Source organism: Oxyura jamaicensis, chromosome 4 (assembly GCF_011077185.1).
Source record: "Oxyura jamaicensis isolate SHBP4307 breed ruddy duck chromosome 4, BPBGC_Ojam_1.0, whole genome shotgun sequence".
In the NCBI taxonomy this organism is placed as follows: domain Eukaryota; kingdom Metazoa; phylum Chordata; class Aves; order Anseriformes; family Anatidae; genus Oxyura; species Oxyura jamaicensis.
The window spans coordinates 82,961,607-82,987,704 of NC_048896.1; the positions used below are offsets into that span (position 1 = coordinate 82,961,607).

The following is a 26,098-nucleotide window of genomic DNA, read 5'->3' on the forward strand; positions in this document are numbered from 1 at the left end:
CAGACTTTCTCCAGTGACTGTAATTGAACTCAGATTTAATTTGTACTCCTAACACCCAATGAAGGGCTTCTAAGAGAGCCGAAAAAGGGTGTAAGTGCCTAATGTGATTTTCAGACAAATGGGTATACCATTCTTAGATTAAAAACAATACTCAATAAAATTTGTAAGTTAAAACAAAACAAAACAAAACAACAAAAAACAGTGTTTCCACTGGGTGCACAGCTGCTGCTGCCAAACTGCAGGAAACACTCTGGGCAGCAAGAGATGGCACACATCTTTGGAAACGTGCAAAATTAAAGAGCTGTTTGAAACTCGCATGGTGTATATTCACAAGATCCTACCAATTGACATGACAACTTTTTTTATGAGGGAGTTATGTTAAAGAGGACAGTGTAGAAAATGTATATAAACTCGTTTGGAATTAGAGTCATGGAAGTAGCAGAATGGAGGAAATAAAGTTTTGATGCAGCTGAGGCCTGTGTCTTCTATTGGTCTCAGCTCTGGACTGCTCACATTTGGTTCTGCCAGGAACTGCTGCTGAGGACTGGTAAATTTAAGTAAGGAGCCTGCACCCCAGGAAATGTGCATGTATGCAGTAGCTGCGTTACAACCTTGCCCATTTTAGAATTAGATCGGATCCAGCCACTGATGGTCAGTGTCTGGTGCTGTTAAATGTGAAAAAGAAAAGCCATGTCTGTAACCTACCAGCTTGTAAGGAACGAAAAGCTGTAAGCAGCAGGGCTTGACTTTCATCTGCAGTTCATATATGCCTCAGAACTGTTAAATATTTCTGGGGACTGACAGCTGAATCTCAAGCACAAACCTTTGGTCCCTGCCCCTTGTGGTACCAGAAAAAATCTTGTCCAGATGGAACAAGAATGGAACAATGTCCAAATGGTCCAAATAAACCAACCCAGGGATGCAACAAAATTTGAAATAAGAGCTCTCCTAGCCCTTGACTGCAATCTTGGAACATTTTGCTTCGAATCTGTGCTCACTGGGAGCACAGAAGGGGAAAGAGGTTGCCCAAGCTACCACCTGTGAGAAGAGGTTGGTTTGTTCTGCAGCATGGAGCCAGCTCTCGGCTGAGCCCCCGTCTCTGCCTCTCCTCCGGCAGGAGCTGCCCACCAGCCAAGTCACTTGTTGCGTCGCCTACGGTGGCTTTCCCTCCGCACGCTGAAGTAAGGCACCTGCAGGGCTGCAAAATGAGCACGCTGGCTGCCTGGGGGTTAGAGGAGGCAGGCAGGCAGCACAGTGAATATGGATCACTTTATTTATTTATTTTTAAACAGAAGGGATCATAAGATGTCCTCTTCGCTGGGGCTGAAAAGCTCTGCAATACGCATTTACCTTGAAGTGATGCGAGCGTCCATTCCACTACCATTTATTTCCCGCCCCTCCCTCCCCCCCCCTTTGCAGAGAGTAAAATCCGATTTTACCATCCCGAAAAACACCTTTGTCCTCTCCCTGCGTGTACTAGGGGATAAGGCAAGGAAAAAAAAAAAAAAAAAATAAGGAAGAAAAAAGGAGACAGCTTAAGGACAAAGCCAACCGACCTGTGACAGAAAAAAAAAAAAAAAAAAAAAAAAAAAGGAAGCGGAGCCCTTCGTCCCCTTCGTCCCCGTCTCCCCCATCGTCCCCGTCGCCCCCCTCTTCGCCCGCAGCCGCCGCCCCGCACCGCGCGGCTCCGCCAGGGGAGGAGCGCGGAGGGCGGCGCGTTTCGCTCCCGTCCCGTCCCCCCGCCGCCTCCTTCTCCTCCTCCTCGTCCTCCACCTGCTGCCGCTGCGCCAGTAGCCGGCTGGGGGGAGCCGCCTCACACCCCGCGGGGCCCCTTTGTGTTGCTCCGGAGCTTCCCCGGCTGCGCCAGGGCCCCGCAGCCTCTCTCTCTCGCTCTCTGCCCGCCGAGGGAGAGCCGCCGCCGAGCCGCCCGCTCCGCCATTGCAGCGCGGGGCCGCGGCGGAACGACGCCTCGCCGCCCGCCGAGGAAGGGCCGGCAGCCGCGGCGGTGAGCGGGGCGGACAGCCCGCCCGGCGGCTGCTGGGGGTCCCCTGTCCCCGTCCCTGTCCCTGTCCGTCGTGAGGGGAGGCGGGAGGGCAGGGGCCGGGGCCGGGGCCAGCCCCAGAGCCCGCCCGAGCTGAGGGGCGATGCCGCACCGGGGCCGGGCGGGCAGCATCGCTGAGGGCAGGCTGACGTGTGGCGTGTGGGTGCCTTTTTTATTAATATTTCTTAACGTATCGAAAGCGTTGCTCGTCGTTTTTACTTCCCAAAACGCCTATTTTATTAAAGCCGCGGCTCAACCCGTAAATATGTGTACATATTTCTTTTAAATGTTATGTTTTGGGTTCTCCGGGGGCTGTGGAAGGGTCTGGTGCATCCTGACTTTCTGACAGATCGCTCTGGTTTGCGTTTCTGCGTGTGTTTGTGCGTCTGCTTGCAGAAAATCCTGCTTTCCTGGAAGAATGGTGAAACTGGGGAATAATTTCAGCGAGAAGAGCACAAAGCAGCCCCTTCTGGAGGATGGATTTGACACCATCCCCCTGATCACACCCCTGGATGTCAATCAGCTCCAGTTCCCACCTCCTGACAAGGTACAGTAGGCTTTAGTTTCCACCCTGGAGAATCACACCCAAATCTCGGGCAAACAACAAAAGAATAGGTTACGTGTAACCAGCGCCTTAGAAATGTCAAGAAATACGGGGTGGTTTAGGGGATGTCAGTTCCCTCTGGGGGAAAAAAACCTGACAGCAAAGCTAATGACAATCTAGTAGTGGTGATTTGCATTTATAAAATAGTGGGAAATGTTAGCGATGAGCATTTTTGGATTTCAGTGCTGCTGGATGAGGTGTATAAACAGGCAAATACAAGCTTCTCTCTGTTGTATTGCCATATCCCTTCTTACTCTATGTCTTTCTTTTTAATATCTGGGAGGTACTATGCATTCTCTGTGAATGAGGTGAATTTTCTCACTTCAGAAAAATCCCCCCTAATGGGGAGATAGAGCACTGCTTTGTCTCTCTGCAAGATGTACGTAGGCAGACTGGCCACAGAGAGAACTTCCATATTCCTTTTGTGCCTCAGCAGGAACTTCCTGCCTGCTAGCTTCAGACAACGTGAGGTAATGAAATGAGAACAGGCCACGAGTTCCTCCGTAGCAACTTATTTGGCCCCAAACCTCCAAATAGAGGTGGTTTAGGTACTCCGTGGCTTCAAGAGGACAGTATGAGGCGCAGCTTACAGGTTGGAAAGGAAGCGTGTATCCTGCATTCCTTATCGCATGGTTTGAATATTAGGGATTTAATTTTAAGGATTTAGGAAGATGATGCAGTAGCCCTTAAATACATTTGTTATACTTGCAATAAATGTTTCAGTAAGGGTTACTATGGATGAGACATACAGATATTTTTTCAGATACTTCAGTATCCTGTTTTTCAGTATCATATTTCAGTAGGATATTTAGGTGTTTTTCACGTATGCATCTGGTAAAAAAGCTTTGTGGCCTTTTAAAAATACAAAATTTAACTAGAAAATAGTCATAACTTCATGCTGATTTTTATTTTTGGCATTTTGTCCTCAAGATCTCAATTCTACTTCTAGGTAAACTGGTAGGTGTACGTTCCTTATAGCTCAAAAAAAAACAAAAACAAATACATAATCTTATATTGGGGTAAAGCACTTCAGCTTTTTTAATATGTCTTGGTAGAGTATTGCTTGAAGGCAATACAAACAATTTTGTGACCTCAATTTTAATTCCTATCAACATCATTGTGTTGTGTGTGGTGATGACCAGTTGGCAGGCATAAATACAATAAGCCATAACAGCTGTTACAGAGCCTTAGGGCCCATTTTCTGTCCTTGGTTACATGGGTGTAAATCTTGTAACTGAGGACAAAATTGCACCCTAAGGCTTTAAAACAAGTTAAGTCTTACTGTGTCTGATACGCCTGCCAACTGGTGACTGGATATAACCGATTACTGAGACCAACATCCACAGGAATTTGTTACATTACTGCACCGTTAAGCAGAAGTCTGAATTAGGGACCTGTGTGGTAATAGGTTTAACTTGAGCAGAACCTCTGTGGCAAACCTGGGAGGTTCTGTGCCAGCCTGGTTGCACCTATTAGAACCACACAGGACTCCTCTCACCTTTACAAGGTTTGCCTTGAACAAAAGCAAACATGCACCTGGGCTTGGAACTTATATAAAGGAATATTTGGTTGACTCTTCTGTGCTTTCCACTGTCTATTTGTATGATAGCTTTCCTTTCCTTTTGCAAACACTGAGGAAAAAAAATACACGTTTATTTGTCCTACTGGCTTCCTTCTGTGGCTGTGGTTATTCATGTAAATGTGTCTTCACTGGTTGCTACAGACACAAAGGGAGTAGTAGAGCAACTCATGTGAAAAACAGCAGAAGTATTAAGTCAAGATTGACACATGGATCAAATTCTGAAGTATGAGGATGCTCATATATAATGAACAGGAGTACATACTTCATGTATCTGTGCTTATTACTCACTTACAAGACTCCAGCATGGCAGTGAAGCATAACTTCTTCAGTAATAGTGACTGTAGCGACGAGAATATGATGGTTTTGACAGCTTCTAAATTAAATGGGTGAACTGATTTAAATTCATATTTAGGTATGTTAAACAAAAGAAGACATTATATAACCAAGCAGATAGAACTCTGTGTTCAGTGTCAGCTGAATGTGATTTGAATTGCCTGAGATTATGCAACATAAAGGAGGAAGAAAAGAAGTGTAGTGTTAAAAGGACATTTCAAACAGTTTACTTCCATGATGCTGTTGGGCAATTGCAATGTTACATAGTTATAACTACATTATTATAGCTGAAAATAGTTTTAGAAACTATTTTCCCTATGTCTTGCGCGTATCTGTGTACTGCTGTAAAAGAATTTAGTAAGCTTTGTGGTACTGAGTCTAGCTTACAGTTATGCATTCTAGATGCCATTTCAGGGAAATGAGGAGAGGAGAACCCAAGCTTTAATTTCAGTACCTGGCTACCTGTAAGTGTTACAATCTTAACAGCAGAACGTTGTAGTTGCCACTGATAACATGGGCTGCTCTAAAGATAGCATCGGATTCTAAAAATCTGAAGGGGTCTCGATATTTATTCTTTGGAACAACAGAGATAATTGACCACATCTTAATAGCACTGTCAGTATGATTAACTGCACCATGCTGCATGTGTGATACTTTGATAAAAGATCCTGAGAAATTGTAGAAGACAAAAATGAGGCAAATAGGTTAGGTTTGTGAAAATCCTGTACAATTAGAATGCCTAGGAGAGTACTAGAGACATGACTGACGTAATGAATATTTTAGGAATACAGGTAAGATGAAGATGCTAAATTGTGTAGCTTGGGGCAATAGCTCATAGCAAGGAATAAACTGAAATTAGAGAGCCTTGGGTGTATCAAGAAATCTCATTATCACATAAGGGTTTGTGTGCATCTTGCTGCTAGTAACTCAAAAGTTATCTGAGATGTTAAAAGTTACAATGTGAAGAGCTTTTGTCTGGCACATACTGAATTGCAGCTAGATCGGTCATCTCACCTTTAAACTGAAAATCCTGCCATCAGAGAACATGGCTAAAGATCATGCCTCTCCAGAAGCGAATGGAGGTGGCTGTTTTCAGACTGTACAATGTGGGGAGTTTCACGATTTGGGTTTGAGCTAAGTAGATGCTTAACAACTTAATCTTCCATAGAAAAATTATACAAAATGGGGTGAGGGGAACAACAACAAAAATATTGTGCAAGATGTGCTTCTAAGCAGGTAAAAGAAGAGTATTGGGTAAATAAGGTTCCTGTGATGAACCTTATTCCGGTGATGTGCTAGTAAGATACTGTCTACATGGCTTTTTGATTTTTTATTTTATTTTTTATTTTTAAAGGTTGTGGTCAAAACGAAAACAGAATATGAACCTGATCGCAAGAAGGGAAAATTCCGTACTCCTAAGATAGCTGAGTTCACAATCAGCATCACTGAAGGGGTTTCAGAAAGATTTAAGGTAAGCAGTGCAATCTGAAGATGGTGGTGACTCAGTTTTGCTCCGAGATATGCTTAAAATCAATCGCTGATTGTAGCTGAGACTGGCTGGCTGTAACAGACAGAGCCACCGTTAGGGGTAGAGCTGGAAACGAGAAAAGGAAATTCAGTGTTAAAATAGTTCAGTATTTAGTGATTAGAAGCAAAAGCAAACCCTGCAGCACTATTGGTTCTAATCCCTCACTGGCAGATGAATTCAGAAGGCAGTTCTCTCAGAGGAAGCATTTCAGGACTTGGCTGGCCAGGGTGTGCGTGGCTGCACGCAGGTACCTCTAGTGGCATGGGCAGTCCCTGTTGGTGTTGAAAGGCGAGAACCACATGAGTATGTGTTTTCTTTTTGGCTTATTATTTTTCTCTGTAGCCAAACCATTCTCTTAAAAGCACTGTCATAGTCCATTATGTATTTTTTTATAGTTAAATGCATGACTTGGCAGCTTAAGGATGTACACCAGAGCTCTTTTCTTGGTCCAATTGTATCATACAGCCTGGTGACGACTTACTGGAGGATGGCAGATCAGCAGGAATCTGACTCACATTTACTCGTTAGTGTCCACACCCTTATTACTCCCCTGAGTAGTCCCAGAGAAAAGCTGAGAGCTTAACTTATGCCAGGATTGAATTACCTACCCCCCTTCTCACGGGAGGGCAGGTTTTCTTGTGCTGTACAAGTAAAGTAAAGCAGGAAAGAGCACTTCAGCTCTTGCTTTCCTATCAGTTCCCTTAAAGAAGGAAGACTAGTTTTCTAGCCCTGTTAACCTAGCATCTTACCCAAGGATGCCAGAGCATTTTTAAACAGCAGGCATCTACACTGTTCAGTGCCCAGGTACAAATACGTACAAATACCTTAAGCTTAGTCTGAGGAACAATGCAGGGTTTCAGTAAAGCCATCTATTTCTCTTGCTGTTTCATGCATGTGACATTGCTCTGTGTGATGGGAGTTTTAGGGCATACCCAAAGATTCCAGTTCTGTAATTTGAAGCATAAAGCACAGAATTTGAAGAATAAAACACAGGAACTGTGTCTGACCAGTGGTTCTGAACCTGTCCAGGCCCAAGCCTTCCTTCCGAAGTACGTACAGCTCTCCCTGGAATCAGAGTGCACTAAACAAACAGGCAAAGTGAAGGCTCGGGGAGGCATTAGGAGCTTTAGGCTACATTTGCAATGGAATTTTGCAGTGTTGCTGGAACAAACCTGTAAGTGCAGGTCACCAGTAAGGTCTTCAGCCATACAGAGAAGCGGGTAGGTTCCAAGTGAGCTGTGTGAAGGATTTACTGAGGGGACAAGAAACCAGTTCTTCTGTTACCTGATTTGGAGCAAGGACATCCCACCCCTCAGGGAAAATGCTACGTTCTGACTGACATTCCCTCTCTCCTGACACCGTAGTGCTGCTTCTTGAGAGTAATCCCTGTCCTCTCAGGTGAGGGTGATGCACGCTGTGTTGTTGGCTAAGGTGCAGGTGGACAGCTCAGAACAATTAAGAAGTGTTTGGCTATCTTGTGTCTTGTTCAGACTAAAGTGATCTGAAAATGCCTACTACTTTGTAGGAGTACAGAGGGAGAATGTGTTTAGCTTGAGCATCCTGCTAGGGCCTTGGTTCCAAGCAGCTGAGCAGAACCACTACCTGGAGAGTTGTGCACTTAGCCACTAGCTGTAAGGTCTAAGGGATCTCATCTCTCGAGCATTAAATTGTAGATAAGGAAGGGTTTTGAATATCTTAGTTGCATCTAAATGTTTTACACGTCTCTCTGTAGATCAGGGTTCTTTCTGTCTTTTTTGGGACTGTTGAACAAGAAGGACCTCAGTGAACATCAAATAAATAGCTTGTCATGCTGTTAGGTAGTCTTTTCTAATTTGTATAGCTGAACAGTCAGAAGCCTGAGCTTTTTTATGTTGCATTTTTATATACCTTTGGATGGCGTGCTTAAAGTAAAATGTCTTTTAGATATTACTTTATGATGATCACTCTGGGATTAATCTCATACTACAGGGTTGCTAGGTTTTGCTGCTAGGTAACTACTGCATCAGAGAGAGGTTTCAGGAAGATTTGGTATCTCTCGGGAATTGCGGATGATTCACACTGTGGCTGTAAGTCGGCTTTTAAAGGAGGGTGTGGGGGTTGATCGATTAGGAAAATTGTGGTTCAGGTAGTCGAAAACAAGAGTTTCATGCAGAATATTCAGAACCTAAAAATGTCCCTTAATCTCTACCTAAAAGTTGAAGAATTGAATTATGCTGCTTGCATCATTTTAAAGAGGACTGACTGGTTCTCCAGCAGGGCTGACTGTCATGTTCACCACTCCCAGTAGTAAATATTTCATGAATAATTGATGAAATTTCATAAATATGGAGATGAAAAGTACTGATTGTGTGAGGTTTTCTCCTGGGTCCTTATTAATTGTGAGCCATCGTGTTAACTGCTGCTGTTGATTCTGAGAGAGCAAAAGGATATTTGTTTGAAAATTAAATATTTGCTATAATTATGAAATGCATTATTTAACTGGTGAGTCGCTGACTTTGGCTTCTGTTCATGAAAAGAGCTTCAGATGCTGTTTTAATGACTTGAATACTGTACGTCACTGGTGCATAAGTTTGCTACAAGACAGCCCGAATCTTGTGCTAAAAATAAAAGCAGTCAGTCATATTTACTAATTTTTCACATGTGTATTCCAAGATGTAGTCCTTAAGTAAGGACAAAGCAGATTGCATTTTTGGGATTCAGCAGTGCAGAACATCTAACGCTGTGCTTCTTGAGAAATTATATATTGTAACAAATGAAGCCACTCCAGCGTGTACATATGTCATGTAGATCATTTGGTGTTTTAGCAGCCGGGTGAATATGCAATTACAAAATGTATCTTCTGCATTCAATCCACATTACCGCCGTTACTGCAACAGAGCCGAGAATGTTTACAAAGAAAACTGCAAGTATAATTTTCCTGTTTGAAGTCACGTCCTGAATTCAAATCAGGATCTGTCATGAGATTGTGAACCTCCTGATTCTGAGAATCCTGTTGCTGTAATTTAGCTTTATGGCACTAACCACTCCAAGGAAGATGGACTTCCACCGGGGATTTTATTTTTCACTGAGAAATAAAAGTCTCTCTTTTGTTCTTTGAACACCGTAGAGTAATGTGGGGAGCTGGCCCTTCACATCTGGAAAGCCACTTTGAATGAGGCAGATTTTTCTCTCCTCGAGATTGTCTGCTATACAGAACAGGACAACATGGCTGGAAATGTCATTTCAAAGGAGTCTTATGAATCAGCACGTAGGAGGAAGCAGGAGAAAATTGATGGTATCAGTTAGCCAAAGCCAAACCTTTGCCTCCAGTGATGGAGCTGTGTTTTTACAAACTCCACTTGTTTTTTTAGTGAGATGTCTGTTCTGGCTCCCATCGTTGAGAGTTGACAATTGAGAGTTGTGCACAAGCACACCAATTTCAGAAATTGTCCAGTCTATCAAAGAATGAGATTTATTTTTTTTTCCTGTCTTTGGGGAAACCTCAATAAAGAACATTCAGAAGTATTTTGAAAGCAATCCTTTCTGTTTCCCAATAAATTTCAAGCCCTTAAATAAACCCAAGCTGTGGTTTGCCTTAAGCCATTTGGTTCTGTACAAAGGCAAATCAATTCTTCAGACTTTATCCTTGACATCTGTACATACATCTAACTGCAGAGCCGGAGCCTGGAGCTTTTTTCTGTGGTAAGACCATATGGTGCAAGCCATGTACTATCAAGTAGCAAGCACGAGGTTACGGAAGAGAAATCAAGACTTCTCACAGTTTTACCTGCTTATTTTAAGATAGAAAAATGTATTAGAAAAAGTATTCCATGATTGATGTGTCTTGAAGGGACATCTTTTAAAACATTTTTCTGCCTCAAGATTTTTTTACCTGTTGTTCTTTGTAATACAGATGATGATTCTTACTGCAAAACTGATTGGAGGCATGGAAAATACTCCTTCTTGGTTTCTGTGGCTCTGCTTCTACTTAAAACTCTGTGAAATGCCTGCGATGGCAGCCGATTCCTGTGCAGGATAGCACTTCCCTAAGTAATTCTTGGTCTGTCACCTAGTGCTGGAAGGATGACAGGTGCTTGCTGCCATGTGTAGTTCTCTTTTCTTCAGCAGAACTACTCTCATGGTTAAAGAATTGCTCACTACTATAACAGTTTGGCAGGCTCTGAATTTTTCCTGTTATTGCTTTAAGCAAGACAAGTAAAGGAAGTTCTTCTTTCAGTGTAACTGCTGGTTTAAAACCGTTGATGTAAATGCACTGTATAGCAACTGTCTTTATTCCCTTTTTTTTTTTTTTCTTATTTCTGATGACTCCCTGATACAACATTGACAATCCTGCTAAATTTTGGTTAAAAGGATTTTTTGTATGGTCAGAGCTGGCAGATTTGAGTAAAGTGGGTAATGCCTAGCAGCAGCTCGTTTCTCATTAGAAATCCTTTTCTTGGAGCAGAGCCTGGTGGCAGGGACACTGATGACAGAAGATGCTTTGGGTCTCTCTAGATGTAACACATCACAGAAAGGGTGTGTGATCTTTTCCAGCCTTTCTCTTAGCCTCACTAATCCCAGCTAGTTTTGTATGGGAGGGTAACGAGATTCTCACAGCAGGGACACAGGATGTCTTGGACTGCTTCCTCAGCTCTGTCGTTAGCAAACAGATCCGTGGTGCCTGTGTGATGGAAGATGATGGGAACACTGCCATGAGCAGTTGTGTTCAGCCACGATGCTGCTTAGGCTCAGGAGGCCACTGCCTTGTTAATCTGGTTTTGTCTAACAGTATCTCCCTCAGGTTTCATTAATCAACTCCCTTGCAGGCTAGCTCTGTTGTCTTGTGCTGTTGCTGTTAAGAAGCACCGGGTCTGTTGCTTCTTTTCAGTTTTCCCTTCATGATTCTGTCTGCCTTTCATGCTGCTATTCTCAGTCACCTCCAGGTAAGCATCTGAGCCAGTTCTCTCTTCCTCTTTGCCTGTTAGAGAAGGAGTCTTTGGACTTCTTTTTCTTTTCCAGTCTGTCCTAAGGCTGTCATCCTCTTTGAGACAGATAGATCCCAGTCATACAGCTAACCATGGCAGGTTATATTAGCAATACCCTTCTGCAGCGAGGCACCTGGCTGCCTTTGTGTCACCAGTCATGCTGTAGGTGGATGTATATTCCCATAGCGAGTATGGGAAGCCATACCATTTTCTTCAGACTGAATGTTCTTTATCCCTTACACACATTGTTTCAAACAAATCTTTTCACGTAAACTTCTAGGGACAGGCTCAGGTAACAGCAAAGAAAATCATTTTGGAAAAGCAAGAGTGTAAGGGGGAGCAGAGAGCTGGTGTTGGTGTTCTCTGACGTGCTGGTAGAGGGCATTGTGTGGCAGGAGATGCAGGGTTTTAGTGGAGAGGTGAAATGGAGGTCACGGCCATTTGCAGGGAAGTCCATGTGATGTTTTACGAATTTTCGTCTGTGGTATGTAGCCAGACACAATCTACTGTAATTACAGTCTGCTTACCTAAAATTCTCTTGTAGTTTAAATTGGATAGCAATGATCTTCATTTCCTGTCCTAAATGGTTGTGCAGAGTTGCTGTATTTCCTCTGAGGGGGCTCTGTGTTTACTGGTGAGCAAAACACGAACTGTTTGTAAATCACCTGATACGAAGAGTGCTCTGTAAATGCATGTCTTCGCTCTTTTTGTTTGCTGCTAACACCAAGGATGTACCTAGCACTCCACAGACAAATGAGAAATGAAAGCTGTGCTCCCAAGCGGCTCCAAGTGAAATAGGTAAGGCGTAGATGTAGAATGGAGCTGAGATGTGACCAAGTGCTGTGACTGAGCAGTGAAAGTCACTGCATGTGTTGTTAGTGCCACTTCCCATAATAATAGGAACGCTCCTAGGTGGGTTCGTGTGCTTTTTGACAGGTGTGTGACAGAAGGAAAAGCGTGAAGGCAGGCAGTGCAGACAAGTGCAGAAAGAGTGGATTAATGCAAGGATTTGTGCCAAGAAGGGGATGCATGAAGAGAAGCGTTAGGGCACGGGATAAAAAGATGGCACTAAGGCTTTAGTGGGATACAGGCAGAGCAAAAGGAGACGAGGCTAAGGGGAGCAGCACAGGCAGAACTGTACATGCCTTGAAACGTGGCTTGTAATTTGTTCTGGGAGGATGGGAGCCAGGAAAGGGTCTGAGGCAAAGCAGGCACAATTGGTGCAATTGATGCATTTTGCTGTAGCATTCTGGCTTGATTATAAAGGGAGCACAATAAATGCTAGCAAAGGGAGGGAGGAGACTGCAGCAGCCAAGCAGAGAGGAAAATACAGCTTGCAGTCTTACGCAGCTGCAGCAGAGCAGGATGCACTGATTGGGAAGATTTAGCAGAGCTTGATGGTAGGGCCTTGTCACAGGCTGTTTACATGTTAGCGTAGTTGTCAGATCTGGTGAGTTTCATTTGTTTGGCTAAATGCGCACAGAGTCTGAAGGTAGCTTGTGTTTTTTTGTGGTTTTGTTTGTTTTTGCTGTGGGTACACTTAGTTCATTCATTAGTCATCTCTCATTTCGATTACTGTAATGGCTTCTGGCTAGACATTGTCCTTCTTCTGCTCTTCACTTGCAATCTATTCAAAATCTGCCACATACATAATATCTTGTCAGCTTTTGTGTTCACTCAGTTCTGCTGCCAGTTCCCCTTAAAACTAGCCTTAAAGGACACTCCTAGAATGAAAACAAACCCACGCTTCGGGTTCCTAGTTCAAAGAAGCAGTTGTTTGTGCTAGCTTCCAGTTATTTCTTAAAAAGTATTTTTGAAACCTGTCACCCGTGTGGCACAAGAGACACCGTGGTGTTCTGCTGGATCTATGTGGTAGTGAACGGTCAGAGTAACTAAGCGACTTCTGCTCCCACTGTACGAGGCCCTGCGCTCAGCCAGCTGGATGCCACAAGAAGAGATTCAAGGATTCCCTGTAGGAAAGGGAGCGGTGCCTGCACACGGATTGCATCCTCTCCTACCTCGACTGGAAGGTGAGGAAGGAGAAGAAAGTAAGAAGGAGGAAGAAAGTAAGTTGGCTTCACGTTGTAGCGAGTTCGCACATTTTCTGTGGAAGAAGGCAATGAGGTGTCAGCTTTGGCCAGGCCTGTGGTCTGCAGAGCAGCTTGTCGTCTTCTCTCTTTGCGTGCTTTGAGTTTTGCAAGGCAGCTGGGAGGAGAGGGCTCAGGAGGTGAGGCAGGGAGGGAGCTACTGGCAGGGCAAAGAGGCTGACTGGCCGAGGGTCAGGAGTGAAGCTGGGCATCTAAGGACCATCAGTGGTGGGTTATGAGAGGGAAGGAATATGGCTGTTAGAAGGAAGAGAAGGATTTTCAGCTTATGAGAGAGCAGCAAAGTGGATAACCAGGTGATTTGGGATCACCTTGGAATCCAGGGATGGATGTCTTTCCATCTGTCACTTGCACGTGCAGCTGTCTTTTACCTAAATACGAGTGACTTGTATCCTGAAGGGTGGTTGGAGAGGAGAGCTCCTCTTCAGCTAGGAAGGAGACAAGAGCTTACTTGATTAGGGATTTGCAAATGGAGTGTGATTGCAAATTATTGGAGATAATGAGAGTAAAAATTTACATGCTAATACCAAAATTAATAATGTTAGGAAGTACAGTATGTGAAAGGGAGAGGTCTTGGGAGAGTTACGAAGCAGGAGCCTTGAGAGCTCTTCCCAGGGCCTTGCTGTGTGGCAGTGGAAGAGCCGTGGTGGACGTGACTCGTGCAGGCTGTGAGCACCCAGCCCCAGGTAGGTCCCTGGAGCAGGCGAAGGCTCGAGCCAGCCCTTAGGCTGCAGCTCTGGAACTGCCAGAATCCCCCAGCCTGCACAACGCTGGCCTTTTGACCTACTTCAGAAAACTAACTGACCTTCCCAAACACCTCCAGAGCCTTGGAGATGGTGCAATGACTGTGGAATTACAAGTATGTTTAGATTGTCTAATATTTGATCAAAACCACAAAATACCTTGTTAGCTTCACTGTATGTTCCCAAGGCCTCATCTGTATGCCAGAATGGTTACCGCTGGGGAAAAATGTTAGGATTTTACTCTTCCCTGCTAGTAGGATGGGCAGGGAATGTGGCTAAAATGCTTTGAGATTTGAAAGTACTTTTCAAAGCATTTTGAACTGTTTACTCCTGCCTGAGGAGGAGTTGAGCTGAACCAACCCACAGCATAGCAGTTGTCCTGCTTGTTCTGTCCCATGTCCCAGATCACTTCCCTTAGAGCAGACGTTCTTGAAGGCTGTGTAGAATATATCCTGAAGGGCGTGGAAACCTGTGCAATAATGCCATCTGGATTTTGTTTTCTGTCCCTACTTCCTAGAATCTCTTTTCCCTCTCTATCTTATTTTCTAAGGGAAAGAGCAGTGACTGTCAGAGCAAATTGGACAGAGTTAGAGCCAGTGGATTGTAGGGGTGGAAGGTGAGTGACCCCAAACCTGGGTACGGGGCCATGAGGGTGCTGTAGAGCTGTTTGGCGGGGTGAGGATTGCTCCCTCCTTGGTGGTTCCTCACCTCCCCGTGCTGGGGAAGAAAGCCGTGAGTGCATGGCCCTTTGTGGAAACTGCCAGCTCAGGGGAGAAAAGTCAGTTTTTCTAGAGCTTGGAGTGCAAGGAGGATTCCTGGGGGAGAACAGAGGATAAGGCTTATTACAGCTGTGGGGAGGGAAAGACGCTGGAAGATGGGATTCAAAGTTTGGGCCAAGCCAGAAGGTGAAGGACCGTGTGTGTATTTGTGGGTGGGGTGGCTGGGGATACGCAGGAAGGAACTCAAACAACTAAAGAAAAAAGGGAAAGGCCTTACCAGAAACACAGGAGACAGGCCAAGGTAGGACACGGCTTGGCTGGGCTGGGAGGTGTGGGGATGAGAGGTTATGGTGGTTGTTACCGACCTGCGCCGCAGAAGATAACCAGAAGGAAAAATGCCCTTCTTTGGGGTTCATCCGTGACATCCTGAGACACGGGACACGTGAGCTGAAAATATGAGATTGGCAAGGCAGAGCTATCCATCCAAGCTAACCTTTGTGTATGCTAACGAGCAATAAACCTGGGGAAGAGTAATTGGATTTGAAAATTGATGTCAGTGTGAGGTTTTCAGAGGGTGATTAAGAATACAATTTTTTATTTTTTTTTCCAACCCAGTGACTGTTCTGGGAAACTGAAGGTGTTACTCTGAACCAGAAAGGTCCTTTGCTCTGATTTACATTTCTTCTGCTAATTTAGTTTTTGATCTGCAGTTCTCCCTGCCCTCTCCTCTGGTCATCTTTTTTTATTATTATTTTCTCTCTCTCTATCAAGAAGCCTTGGCTTCAGCAGCTCACTGCACTCCTCAGCCCTGTTCCAGCCAGGAAATTTAGCACTCGCTCTTGTGTGTCCATCGTGAAGTTGGCTTCCTAAGTCCCTAGAAGTTCATATAAGTCCTTCAGCATCCCAGTCTTCCTGCCACACGCAGTTTGCAGTGTTGCAAATCCTATTAGCTGTGGGCTTTATCATAACGGGCGAGTGTGGTTAGTTGGTTTATTTTTCTAAGAGGCAAAGCTACATATTTTTTTTGGTTGCTTTCTGAAGTACCAGATTATTCTTGTTTGTGTGATTGACCCAAATGTCCCTACATCATCTTTATAGGAGGTGGATATAGCTGGTTTGCTTGTCTTTCCTTAAAATTTAGATCATACTATGTGCTGTTTGCTGTTTTTAGTCAATTAATCATTAACTTTAAAAGCTTATTACTTTCATAGGCTGCAGGACATGCTGGCTTCTCCCTAACTCCCCCACCCACAAAAAAAAAAAAAAAAAAAAAAAAAAAAAGCTCAACCACTCTCTTTTCTTCCTGTAATCTCCACGAGCTACTCATTTATGTGTCATTAGAAGGTTTAAAAAAGGTTTAGAATAGTAAAAACCCCATGCCTGGGACATTCCCCCAGAGTTTAATCCTGGGAAAGATTAGCTTCATAGTGACACCGATTTCAGACTTAATTTAAGGCATCTCGTATTTTTGCTCCAACACAGATTCAAGACCAGGGAGGCACTTAGAGAGACAATGGAAGTCTCTCTGCAGTGCGATGCAGTCTGATGTGTAGATTTGTAGGCTCCTCTATCAGTGTGTTTCTGTGAGAAACATCTATAGCAGGTGCAACAAACTCTTCTCCTAACAAGAGGGGGCAGCCACTGCTTTCTCCTTGCCCTGCTGGAGTCACCTTTGTATCATTTGGATGACACCTGTGCTAACTTACTGTCATCTGACTCTATTCTTGGACAGGTACAGGGAAAACCAACATGCTCATCAGCTGACATAAACTAGATTTACACTTACATCATCCAAATCCTGAAAAAGCAGCAGACACAAGCCACCACCTCAATGTGTCCTTCTGGCCTCACGTGTACACTGAAAAGAGAAAAAACCTCCAAAGCCTTGCAGTATAGAGGCGCTGGGCCACTGACCATACCATCGGCTTTCTTTCAGGGAGAAGCAGGAGGTAGAAGCACACGTGTGCTACTTCCCAGCTTTCCCTCAATAATTAGGTAGCTGTTTTTATTCTCTGCTTGATTTTACTGCATAGTGCATTCATTGCTAGCTTCTGCCTGCGGTAACGAACGGCGATACGATGAGCATAACTCACTAATGTGAGCATGTTTTGTTTTTCTTTCCAGGTAACTGTGCTGGTCCTTTTCGCCCTTGCGTTCTTAACATGTGTTGTATTTCTGGTAGTCTACAAGGTTTACAAGTATGATCATACCTGTCCAGAAGGATTTGTTTTCAAGGTAAGTGGTGTACGCACTATAGAAAACCAGGAGTGTGTGTGATGTTCTCTGTGCTGTTTTCTGCATAGCCTCCATTAAGTCATCCTGTGTTGTACAGAAATCTGTGGTTGTGTTCAGAGGTTAGCGTGCTTTTAGCTATGTTGCTTTCTGCTTAATTTGTAATAGAGATTGTGACTATCACACGGTTTTCACATTCTTGTTATTTTTGCTAATGCTCTAAACCTTGAAAATGCATCATCAGTGCCAACATCAGTATCCTGCAGACCTCCTTCACCTGCAGCTGAGCAAAGCACTCATTTATTGGGTCATACACCATTTATTGGTGTTGCATGTTCCTCCAAACTCATTTGTCATAAGAAAGAAGAGAATGATAAATCTAAAAACCTGGAGGAAAAAACAGACACTGGAATGAATATATGTCAAAGAAAAGCTGAAGTGATGGTCTCATTAAGAGTAGCAGAGTTACCTTAGGGTTATTTTTATAGAAAGAACTTCTTGTTCTAGAACAGTGACCTCCCAGCCCTACTGCCACAGGCCAAAAGTGGTGCCAAAAAAGGGAAAACACATTTATTGGAAAAAAAAAAAATACATGTACTAACTGAAAGGAAGGCAGGGGCTCACTTCATCTCTTACATCTCTTACAAGATGGCAGTGCTGGCTCTTCAGCTCTGACCTGGGCTGGAAGTCAGAAAGGTAGTACTGATTTCTCTCAGCTGTAAATTTAGCAGGGTTGAACGTGGCTGTAATTAGTTAAGCCATTAGTTAAGCAGCAGTGATGATGGCATTCTTCCCTCTAATTTTTTAAGACTGTTTCGTCTCCTAATGAATAAAAAGGGGACTTAATAGCATTTTCAAAATGACGTAAGAAGGAATGGCTGAATGGCTGCCTCAGCGCTCCTGCCAGTCTTGTTCAGGACTTTCAACTCTGTCACTTCAGGCACATAAATATTTTAGAATAATATAGTACAGCACCACTGATTATGCCTTTGGACTAGGTTAACTTAACTCCAACCAAGTTTTTCCCTTGGTTCAAGGTCAAAAGATGCCATGGTTAGAACAGCTGGCTGTAGCTCAGGAGATACAGCTTTTCATTCTGCCTGTTTTCTTTTTGTGTTGTCTCAGACAAGTTCTGAAACCTCTCTGTGCGCCTTTTTTTTCTAAGCTTACTCTTGGCTTTTAGCAATTTGGAACACGAACTGTGTGTTTTTACAGAGCCTACTCTGCTGTGATCCTGACTCGATGGGAATGGCCAGTTGTGTGCTCCTGTCGTAATTCTAGTAACAGTCTGCTTCTTCTGCGTCCTTTCATACCATGCCATCCCTTCCTTTGAATTGCAACAATTCTGGCTTCTTACCTGTTCTTTCTAGTGTCACAAACATGTAAGAGGAGAGCAGTTTCTGAGCTGTATTTCAGTTGCACAGTGTGTGAAAAGAATTAAATCAGGTTTCTCTTCTTAGGACCCCGTGTTCGAAACACACGCTAGGCAGAGCATCCCGTGGCTGATGCTTTATTTTTAGGGAGCAGCACATACACAGGGCTACGTTGCTATTGCTCTTCCAGTGCTGGGTTTTGTAGAGGCTGTTTCCTAGGTGCGTGATGGCATAATGCCAGAAGGCACAGCATCTTTGGTCATCTACTTCTTAAGTTTTCTTTACAGGATAACCATGTTACCAAATGGCATGAGCCCTGGTACTAGCAACGCAGACAGGAATTTTTATTTGTTGCCTTTGCATCTTTCTGGGGAGTCTGTAACATATCATGGCATTGCTTGGCACAGATGTCCCAAGAGAGATGAAGGAGAAGTCTGTGCCAGTTGTGTTCATCTTGTGACCAGTCTCTCTATGGACTGGCTTTGTGCTTCAGGTGAACTAAGCAATGTTCTCTGGCCTGGATGTCACCAGGCTTTTGATGCTGATGTGATATGCTTGTTAAGGGCAAATGTGTCCTGCCTCAGGAAGCCTGGTGCCATGGGAATCTCTGAATAAAGCCTGAGCCACTACAGCCCTGAGTCAAATTCGTTCTTCTCTGCTTTGATGCTGTCATACACGGAGCAGTTCCAAAGGTTTCGGTGTTTTCAACCTTTTTGCTGTCCTACACATCCAGAGCTTGAAGGTGTAATTAAAAAGCTGCTTGTTTTCCTCTGCATAGCAATCTTAAACAGCCTGAGCTGCAAATTTGTGCTTGCTGAATCTGATGCAGGCAGAGCTCTGTTGTGCAGATCACTCCTCTGAAGCGTTCCTTGCTGGCTCATGGTGAGACTCACCGGAGCTCGTATCCTGGAGGAATTTCTCCAGGGCTTCAGCGTGCTCCATACTGCATCTGTTACTCTTCAGCTTCCATTGCCAAGGCACCTGTGTTCTGTCAGACTCATGACGGTACGAGAAAGTAATTTCCGTGTATTAAAGATAACACCATCATCTATTAAGGCTGGAATTACTGACCCAGCAAAGTTAATAGGACAGAAGATACTATTTTAAAGTGAAGCGTTGGTACCACCGGAGTCTTTGTGTCAAGGGAACAAAAGGAGTCATCTTCATAGAGCTACACACAGGCTGGCAACCAGGATTTTCTCTGGCATCAAAGGCCTTAACCCGTGACTAACTTCTGAAATAGAAAAGATATGAAAGAAACAGGAGACTGACAACTCATGCTGGAGCATCCTGGTTTTGCCTTGTGGCCTTTCATACTAGTTCTCTCACTTGGAAGCCAATGAAACAAAACAGGTAGAAATGTTCTGCATAGGCTGAAGGTTACAGCAAGTGGCATGATGTGAATGGGCACCAGTTCCCACAGCTCAGGAGCTCCGGGTGCTGCCCTGCTTGCCTTGATGAGATGCTGAGCAGAGGGGTTATCCGTGGGCAGTACACAAGGAACAGCGAGAAAAAAGGGAGTTTTTGCCCGTCTTTGCCAGAAGCATGAAGTCCTGAGCAAAAATTCAATCAGGACAGAAACTCTGCTGGGTATTTCTTTAGGCTCTTCTGTCAGCAGTTGTGCGTTTGTGACTACAAAAAATAACATTACTGAGTCATTTTGGACTGTTAAAAAGCTAATTGCTGCTTTAAGCAGTAAAAGATTCTGTGGCATTATTTTAGACTGGCAGTAACCTTGGCTTGTCTTCAGCACTAATAATTATATTGCATTTGCTTGAATTTCCTTGGCAGATTTAATTAGATCAATAGATTGTGTTCCTTCCCCCATTTTAAATATTTAGAATTGTGACTACATCCAGTGACTGGGTGAAATAATCAGTACAAAGAGGTCTGTGTCTGAGTGCTTCTTAGTCATTTTATCACATCAGAAGTCGTGTCAGTTATCCCAGATGAAGCTTGGATAATGCTTCCAGGAGATGGCACAGCTGATGCAGGTGAACATGCATACCAAGCAGCTCAGTTCAAGTTATCCTCTGTGTTCTTCAAACTTTGGTCCCAGACTTGGAACTGACACTCGGATGAGGCTGGTGATTATGGCAGGGAAACCTCTGTGACTTAAACAGTGCTGCCTGGCTACAAGTCTCTGCTTAGCTGCGGTTAAGCCCTGTCTGCTTTGTAGTGCTAGTTCCTATAAAATTTTGGGGCAAGATTTGCCCTGGCTGCTCTGTGAAAAAGAAAACAAACCGCACCTGGCTGGATGTGGTAACTTCGGATGCTGTTGTGTCTGACACACATCTAAGCTTCCATCGTGCGAGCAGGTTGGAACTGATAAGCTGCTAATTCCCTGGGAGGACTGCTAGTCTTGTGATAGGAAGTCTTCCTTCAGCAGTCAAATCTGCCCCAAGATCATGTTCACTGGGGCTAAGGAGGTTCCTAAGACTACCTGTAGGCCTCTTGTTCTGGCAGGTCTTGCTTTCTTCTTTCATATGTTTTGATGCTTTATTCACCCCAACATCTTTAGGAGGCATAATTTATTTTAAGCCAAGACTGCCTGCTGGATCTTTCCCCCAGCCACTTTGTGCTATATGGTTTAAAACATTTGAAACAGTTGCTGTTCATATGGCTTATATTTATAGTGCTTTCTCATCATCGTCTTTTTTTTTTCCTGACTAGAGCAAGAGTTCAACCCCAAAGTAAATGTGTACACGTGAGATAGCATCTAGTCATGATGTTTTTGTGCTCGGAAATTTCCAGTATTAAGTTTTTCTTGCCAAGTTCTATGAGAACAGCAGCACAGCTAAAATTGCTGTCGTGCAGTATTAGAAATTTTAGTCTCCGTTGCTCCGAGAAGGAATATCAAACAGCTTGTATCTTTTGAAAAGAGGGGAGAAACGATTAAACTTACTTTTCCTTGAGCTGATATGAGAGCTGCAGGTACTCCCAGTGTAGATTTTAGCGGGTCAGCTTGGTTGTACAGATGACTGCCTCAGCACTCTCAGGTATTGGGCAGACTGCTTGGGCTGGCAGATGTGGCAAAGAACCTGGGGAGAGACCCGTGCCCTTCTGGAGCAAAACCCAGGGGTCAGCAGGATATGTCCCAATCATTTTTTTTTCCTTCAGTGCAACTTGCTGCTTCATAGGCTTTTACTGCATCATCACAGGAAGGTTGTGAGATGCACTGTACAGGCACATTCACTTGGTCTTTAAGATGGTATGAAAGTTTGGGTCCTGCTTGGTATTTAACTGTCTACGTCAGGCATTTCATTTTTGAAAGCTCTGAGCAGTTTCTTTCAGTTTCTGTGTAGTGCTCTTAAACTTCTGGGAAACTAAATAATGTAGTCCCACAGCTACAGATAGATTTTAAAAGCCTGATGCTGACTGTATCTTTCTGAAAATGAAGAGTGAAGTACTAGAATCATAGAATCACGTGTATATACACATCAGCACATCAACAGGGCTGCCCACAATGTTTTCCCTATGTGTATTACTAGGCTATAAAATTGGTCATGCCTTGACACCCCTATATTTGTATTAATTTCTACCCCACAGATCGAAAACACTGTATTAAAGTTCCTGAACCACTCCAATGTGAGAATGCAGGTATCTGTAATTGTAGCTTGACCAGGTGGAACTAGGCAGAGAGGAAAAGAGCAAAATAAAGCTGGAACAAGAGACAGAGTACTTTTAAAAATTAATTTTGGGCATACACCTTTCTTAACTGTTAATTATTCTGGAAAACAGACAGAGATTTGCCTTCCTGGCAAATGCAGGTGTAGGCTAAGGATTACAGGAAGGAACATTCTGACCGCAGTAGGATGACACTGTAGTACTAATTGCTGTGTGTTATACCTTCATTTGCACAAAGTGAATGCTTGCTTAGACTTGGAGAGAAAAGAAAATACTCTGCTACGTTCAGTGTGTGTGAGGTTGTATCTGTAATCTAAGTGATGGATTTTCTTTTCAGAATAATCAATGCATTCCAGCTGGGTTGGAAAACTACTACTCTGAACAAGACTCCAGTGCTCGAGGGAAATTTTACACAGTCATAAACCACTACAATCTGGCCAAACAAACCATCACACGCTCAGTGTCCCCATGGATGACAGTACTGTCAGAAGAGAAATTATCTGAACAGGAGACTGAAGCTGCTGAGAAATCAGCTTAGTATGATAAGCTAATTATTAACACTATGTCATTTGAAGGTAACTAAGGGACTTTAAGGAACTTTTCATTAAATATAATTACGGATAATTTAGAGGTTACTCATGTTTATGGTGCAATTGCTTCTGTTTGCTGATACTGCTTTGCAAAAACAAAACAAAAACTTGCTGCAGAACATTCATGGGCATAAAACAAGATGCATATCAGCATTGCTTTAGAGCTTTGACACCATTTTCAATGTTAAAAAAACCAAAACTGTTAGATATGTTCTTGCAGTTTATTGGATACTGACAGATTTCTTCACTGGATTTTCAGGGCTTGGACCTTAAATCATGTATTCTGTTGTCTGAACTGATACTTTATTTATGAATTTTCTATTGTTAGTCATTTTGCAAACCGAAACACCACAGCCATAACTAGAGTGATCTCTTGTTTAGCTGAGAGCTGTATTTAGTATTTAGTTTTGGCTCAAGCAAAAGTGATAATCAGCACTGATATCAAGGGCATAATGTAATGACTTGTATGGAGAAAGGAAAAAAAAACAAACTGTCAGGTAGCATTTTTCTTACATTTTCTTTACTGTTATTTATTTGTAAGTGATAATGAAGTTCTCTGCAACAAGGCATGCTCAATGTTTTATTATTGCTGTCAACAGGATTTAACTGCATTTCCACTGTGGCTTTAGCATCTTGGTAAGGATATGCACTGAAACACAAACTAGATAGGCACTATGGAAAACCACAGACAACTCTAGTGATGGATGGTGAGGATAGTGTAAAAAAGTAAATATATGGTTAAGGATGTTCAAAAGAGAAATGACATCTTTTGATCATACTTAAGAGGTAGAAAGCCTATTCACAGTAGATGTAGTCCGCTATGTAATTTGTTGGATACAATGGGGGAGTGGTATGTCTAAATTTTCTTTTATGACATTAACATTTTCCCTTTTTATAAATTAGAGCTTTCAGTTTATGTATGGTTTGCAATTCAATGCTTTTTAAAACAGAAAGCATCACAAGTGAAGCAGTAGCATCTTAGATAACACAACTGGCTGTCTGAAAGCTACATGTGAAACTGAGTGAAGAGTAGAACTGTTTATGTATGGCTTGGGATGGGAAAAGATGTAGAAGATCATAGTATTGTGGATGCACGTTAAAGTTCCATTGTAATTACAAACTTATCTATTCTTTGTGTGAAACCATGTTTTCATTTTTATTATAAATCTTAAATATATTACAAAAGAAGACATCGTTAATTTAATAGACAAGGGTGTGAAGTACCTGGGTAAGCAAGTAACCTTACTTAAATGCAACAACTTATAGTGGACATGTCAAAAGTTCGTTTTCTGTAGAGACCACACAGAAACAGAGGAAAAACATCAAGATCTGTAGCAGAACAAACATAGTCAGCTCCACTTTTACTCTTCTCCAGTAGAATTACATTATCATCCACTTTTTTTTAAGCAATACAGTAAAAATAACCATTATTACTTAGTTCTATAGATTTGATATGAAGTATGCAAGTGATATCTGTAAAAGAATTTTTATTAAGTCAGGGTATGTGGAATGCATAAAAGCAATAAGTTACGTGCCAAAGTTTCCTTCACATTTCAAAACTACAGGCCACATATTCACATACCCAAAACTACGTGTTTGTATTTTCTTGTAGGCAGATGCTCTATTGGATGTAATATCTAACTTTTGACATTTTCACTCTGTGCAGAGTAAAGAATGATACAGCTTGTTGCATATAATGTATAGGTATACACAAGTCAGAAGAGAGATAGCAAAACACATTTATCACCGTATTTTTTTACGGAGGCCATTCAGATTTTACAAGATAAAAAAGATCTCTTTCCCAAGACTGTCCTACATAGAAATGATTCATGATACATCTTCCTCCCCTTAAATATAGCACAATAAACAGCTTCAATGCACAAGTAAATACTGATGGGAAAGAACTGACTGCTCTCATGACAGTGAACATTTAAAAAAATACCAAGCCTAGGATGTAGGACACTGATTGCTTTGCAATTAAGTCAAGAGTCAAAAGCAGTTTTTCCCTCTGACTTAACATGTTTGATTCTTATCTACAGTTGGTTTTGAGACCCCTTTTTTTGGTTACCAAATTGCTTCCAATTTTAGTACTTCAAAGAGTTTGCCTTTAATATTGTCTGTCCTTTGGCTTTGTTCTGATGTCTCAGAACCTCCATTTCACAATCGGCACTATTATTATCTCTTTGCACCCCCAAGTAAAGCTTGTTAGCTTTTATTTTTTTTTTAATTTTTAAATCATCGTGATTGCTAAAATAGTTGTCAAGAATTAGAAATAGAGGTCATACATCTGCAAAATGATCACTGTGTACTGAAGTGGAGTGATTAAATAAAAGCCTGAAAGAGTGTAGATGCTTTTGCACAACAACAATTTTCTCTTGACCTGTTCTGCGCACTGAGAGCTGGACTTTAAGTATTGTAGGTGAATGACAATAACAACTTTTTATTTACTTATCTATTTTTTACCCCTTTAGCTATGCTCCAGCTTGTACCTTTCTTACCAGCTCTTTCAAAGGTTGAAGTGTGCAGGATTCAGTGTGGTTTCACATTTGATAAAATGAATGCTATCGTCTCCCTCTGCGGCAACGAACATATGCATGTGCTTATTTGTTGGAAAATATTTCCATCACAGCAGCACAAAAAAATACATAAAATATACAGGTATGTCATATACCCCCTTCCATAGGAAAAAAATGTCAAAAGCTTTATGAAGCATGAAGACAATTTTATATTTTTAATTATCATACCAGTCCAGGAAAAGCAAGGAAAATGAACACATCACAAGGAAAAAGAGGATCCATACTCTAAATCCAGCATTGTTTTTGATGGCCTGTGAGGAAAAGATTACCTTGATTACTCTCACCAGTAAAAAGTACAGTACATATTTCAAAAAAGACGACCCATGATGCCTGTTACTGGCTTCAGTCTACAAGAACAAAGCTGACATTACTTTCAGGTGAATAAAAGTCAGGTTGATTATACCACTTTAGATTTATCACACTATAGCTTCTCACAAAATCTTAAAATTGGTGATTTAAGAAAATAAATCCAGATCCCAGACAATAGAAAAACACCCAAAACGTGAAGAACTACATCAAAGTGTAAAACTACAAAGTGTACATGCTTAAAGGTTAAGTTCCAAAAGTGAAACTCTGTGATTAGTCACTCTAATATCACTCTAATAAATATCTTGTGATTTAAAAATAAAATAAAACTACAAACACAAATAAACTAACAGCTATTTCTAGAGGTTGCTTTAGGACTGCCTATCAAGTATTTCACCCTCAAAGCAAGTAGAGCAAGGAACAATTACAGCAAAGTAAGGCAAATATTTTTCTAGGATTCTCCTTCCCAAAATTCAGACTGGCAGAAAGGAGGAAACCTGCTTTTCTGTCTCATTTTTCAGTTTTTTTTACACGGAATTTAACTTTTCATGTGATATAAACATTAATGAGATTTAATATTTTTTTTAATGACCTTTTTCTAGTGTTTCTCAGTGTGGTTTGGGAAATTTAGTTTCACCTACAAATATGAAAACCATAGCAAAAATAGTGTAAGTTCATGCCATCTCGTGAATACCAACCTTTTACTATGAACACTGGGACAATCTATTGACCTGCCTGTACCCTTCAAGTGTCCTATTTAACGTCAAGTGCTTAA

At 42.4% G+C, this 26,098-nt stretch overlaps 2 protein-coding genes across 2 annotated transcripts in view; one reads left to right on the forward strand and one right to left on the reverse strand.

The window, feature by feature from the left end:
* Positions 1-1,726: 1,726 nt before the first annotated feature.
* Positions 1,727-24,322, forward strand: NSG1 (neuronal vesicle trafficking associated 1). Its single transcript, XM_035323499.1, has 5 exons — positions 1,727-2,005; positions 2,438-2,588; positions 5,915-6,031; positions 16,744-16,854; positions 22,189-24,322. The coding sequence occupies exons 2-5, from the start codon at positions 2,460-2,462 to the stop codon at positions 22,387-22,389; spliced, it is 558 nt and encodes a 185-aa protein (XP_035179390.1). The 5' UTR covers positions 1,727-2,005; positions 2,438-2,459; the 3' UTR covers positions 22,390-24,322.
* STX18 (syntaxin 18) overlaps positions 23,838-26,098 on the reverse strand; it is a 65,197-nt gene continuing 62,936 nt past the window's right edge. Inside the window, exon 11 of the mRNA XM_035323498.1 lies at positions 23,838-25,268. Within this exon, the coding sequence (XP_035179389.1) occupies positions 25,173-25,268 (96 nt within the window). The 3' untranslated portion in view covers positions 23,838-25,172. The remainder of the gene's footprint in view (positions 25,269-26,098) is intronic.

Coding starts and splice junctions, on each gene's coding strand:
- NSG1 (XM_035323499.1), top strand. CDS start 2,460: ATGGTGAAACTGGGGAATAATTTCAGCGAGAAGAGCACAAAGCAGCCC. Junction 2,589..5,914: donor AGTTCCCACCTCCTGACAAG/GTACAGTAGGCT, acceptor TTATTTTTAAAG/GTTGTGGTCAAAACGAAAAC. Junction 6,032..16,743: donor GGGTTTCAGAAAGATTTAAG/GTAAGCAGTGCA, acceptor TTTTCTTTCCAG/GTAACTGTGCTGGTCCTTTT.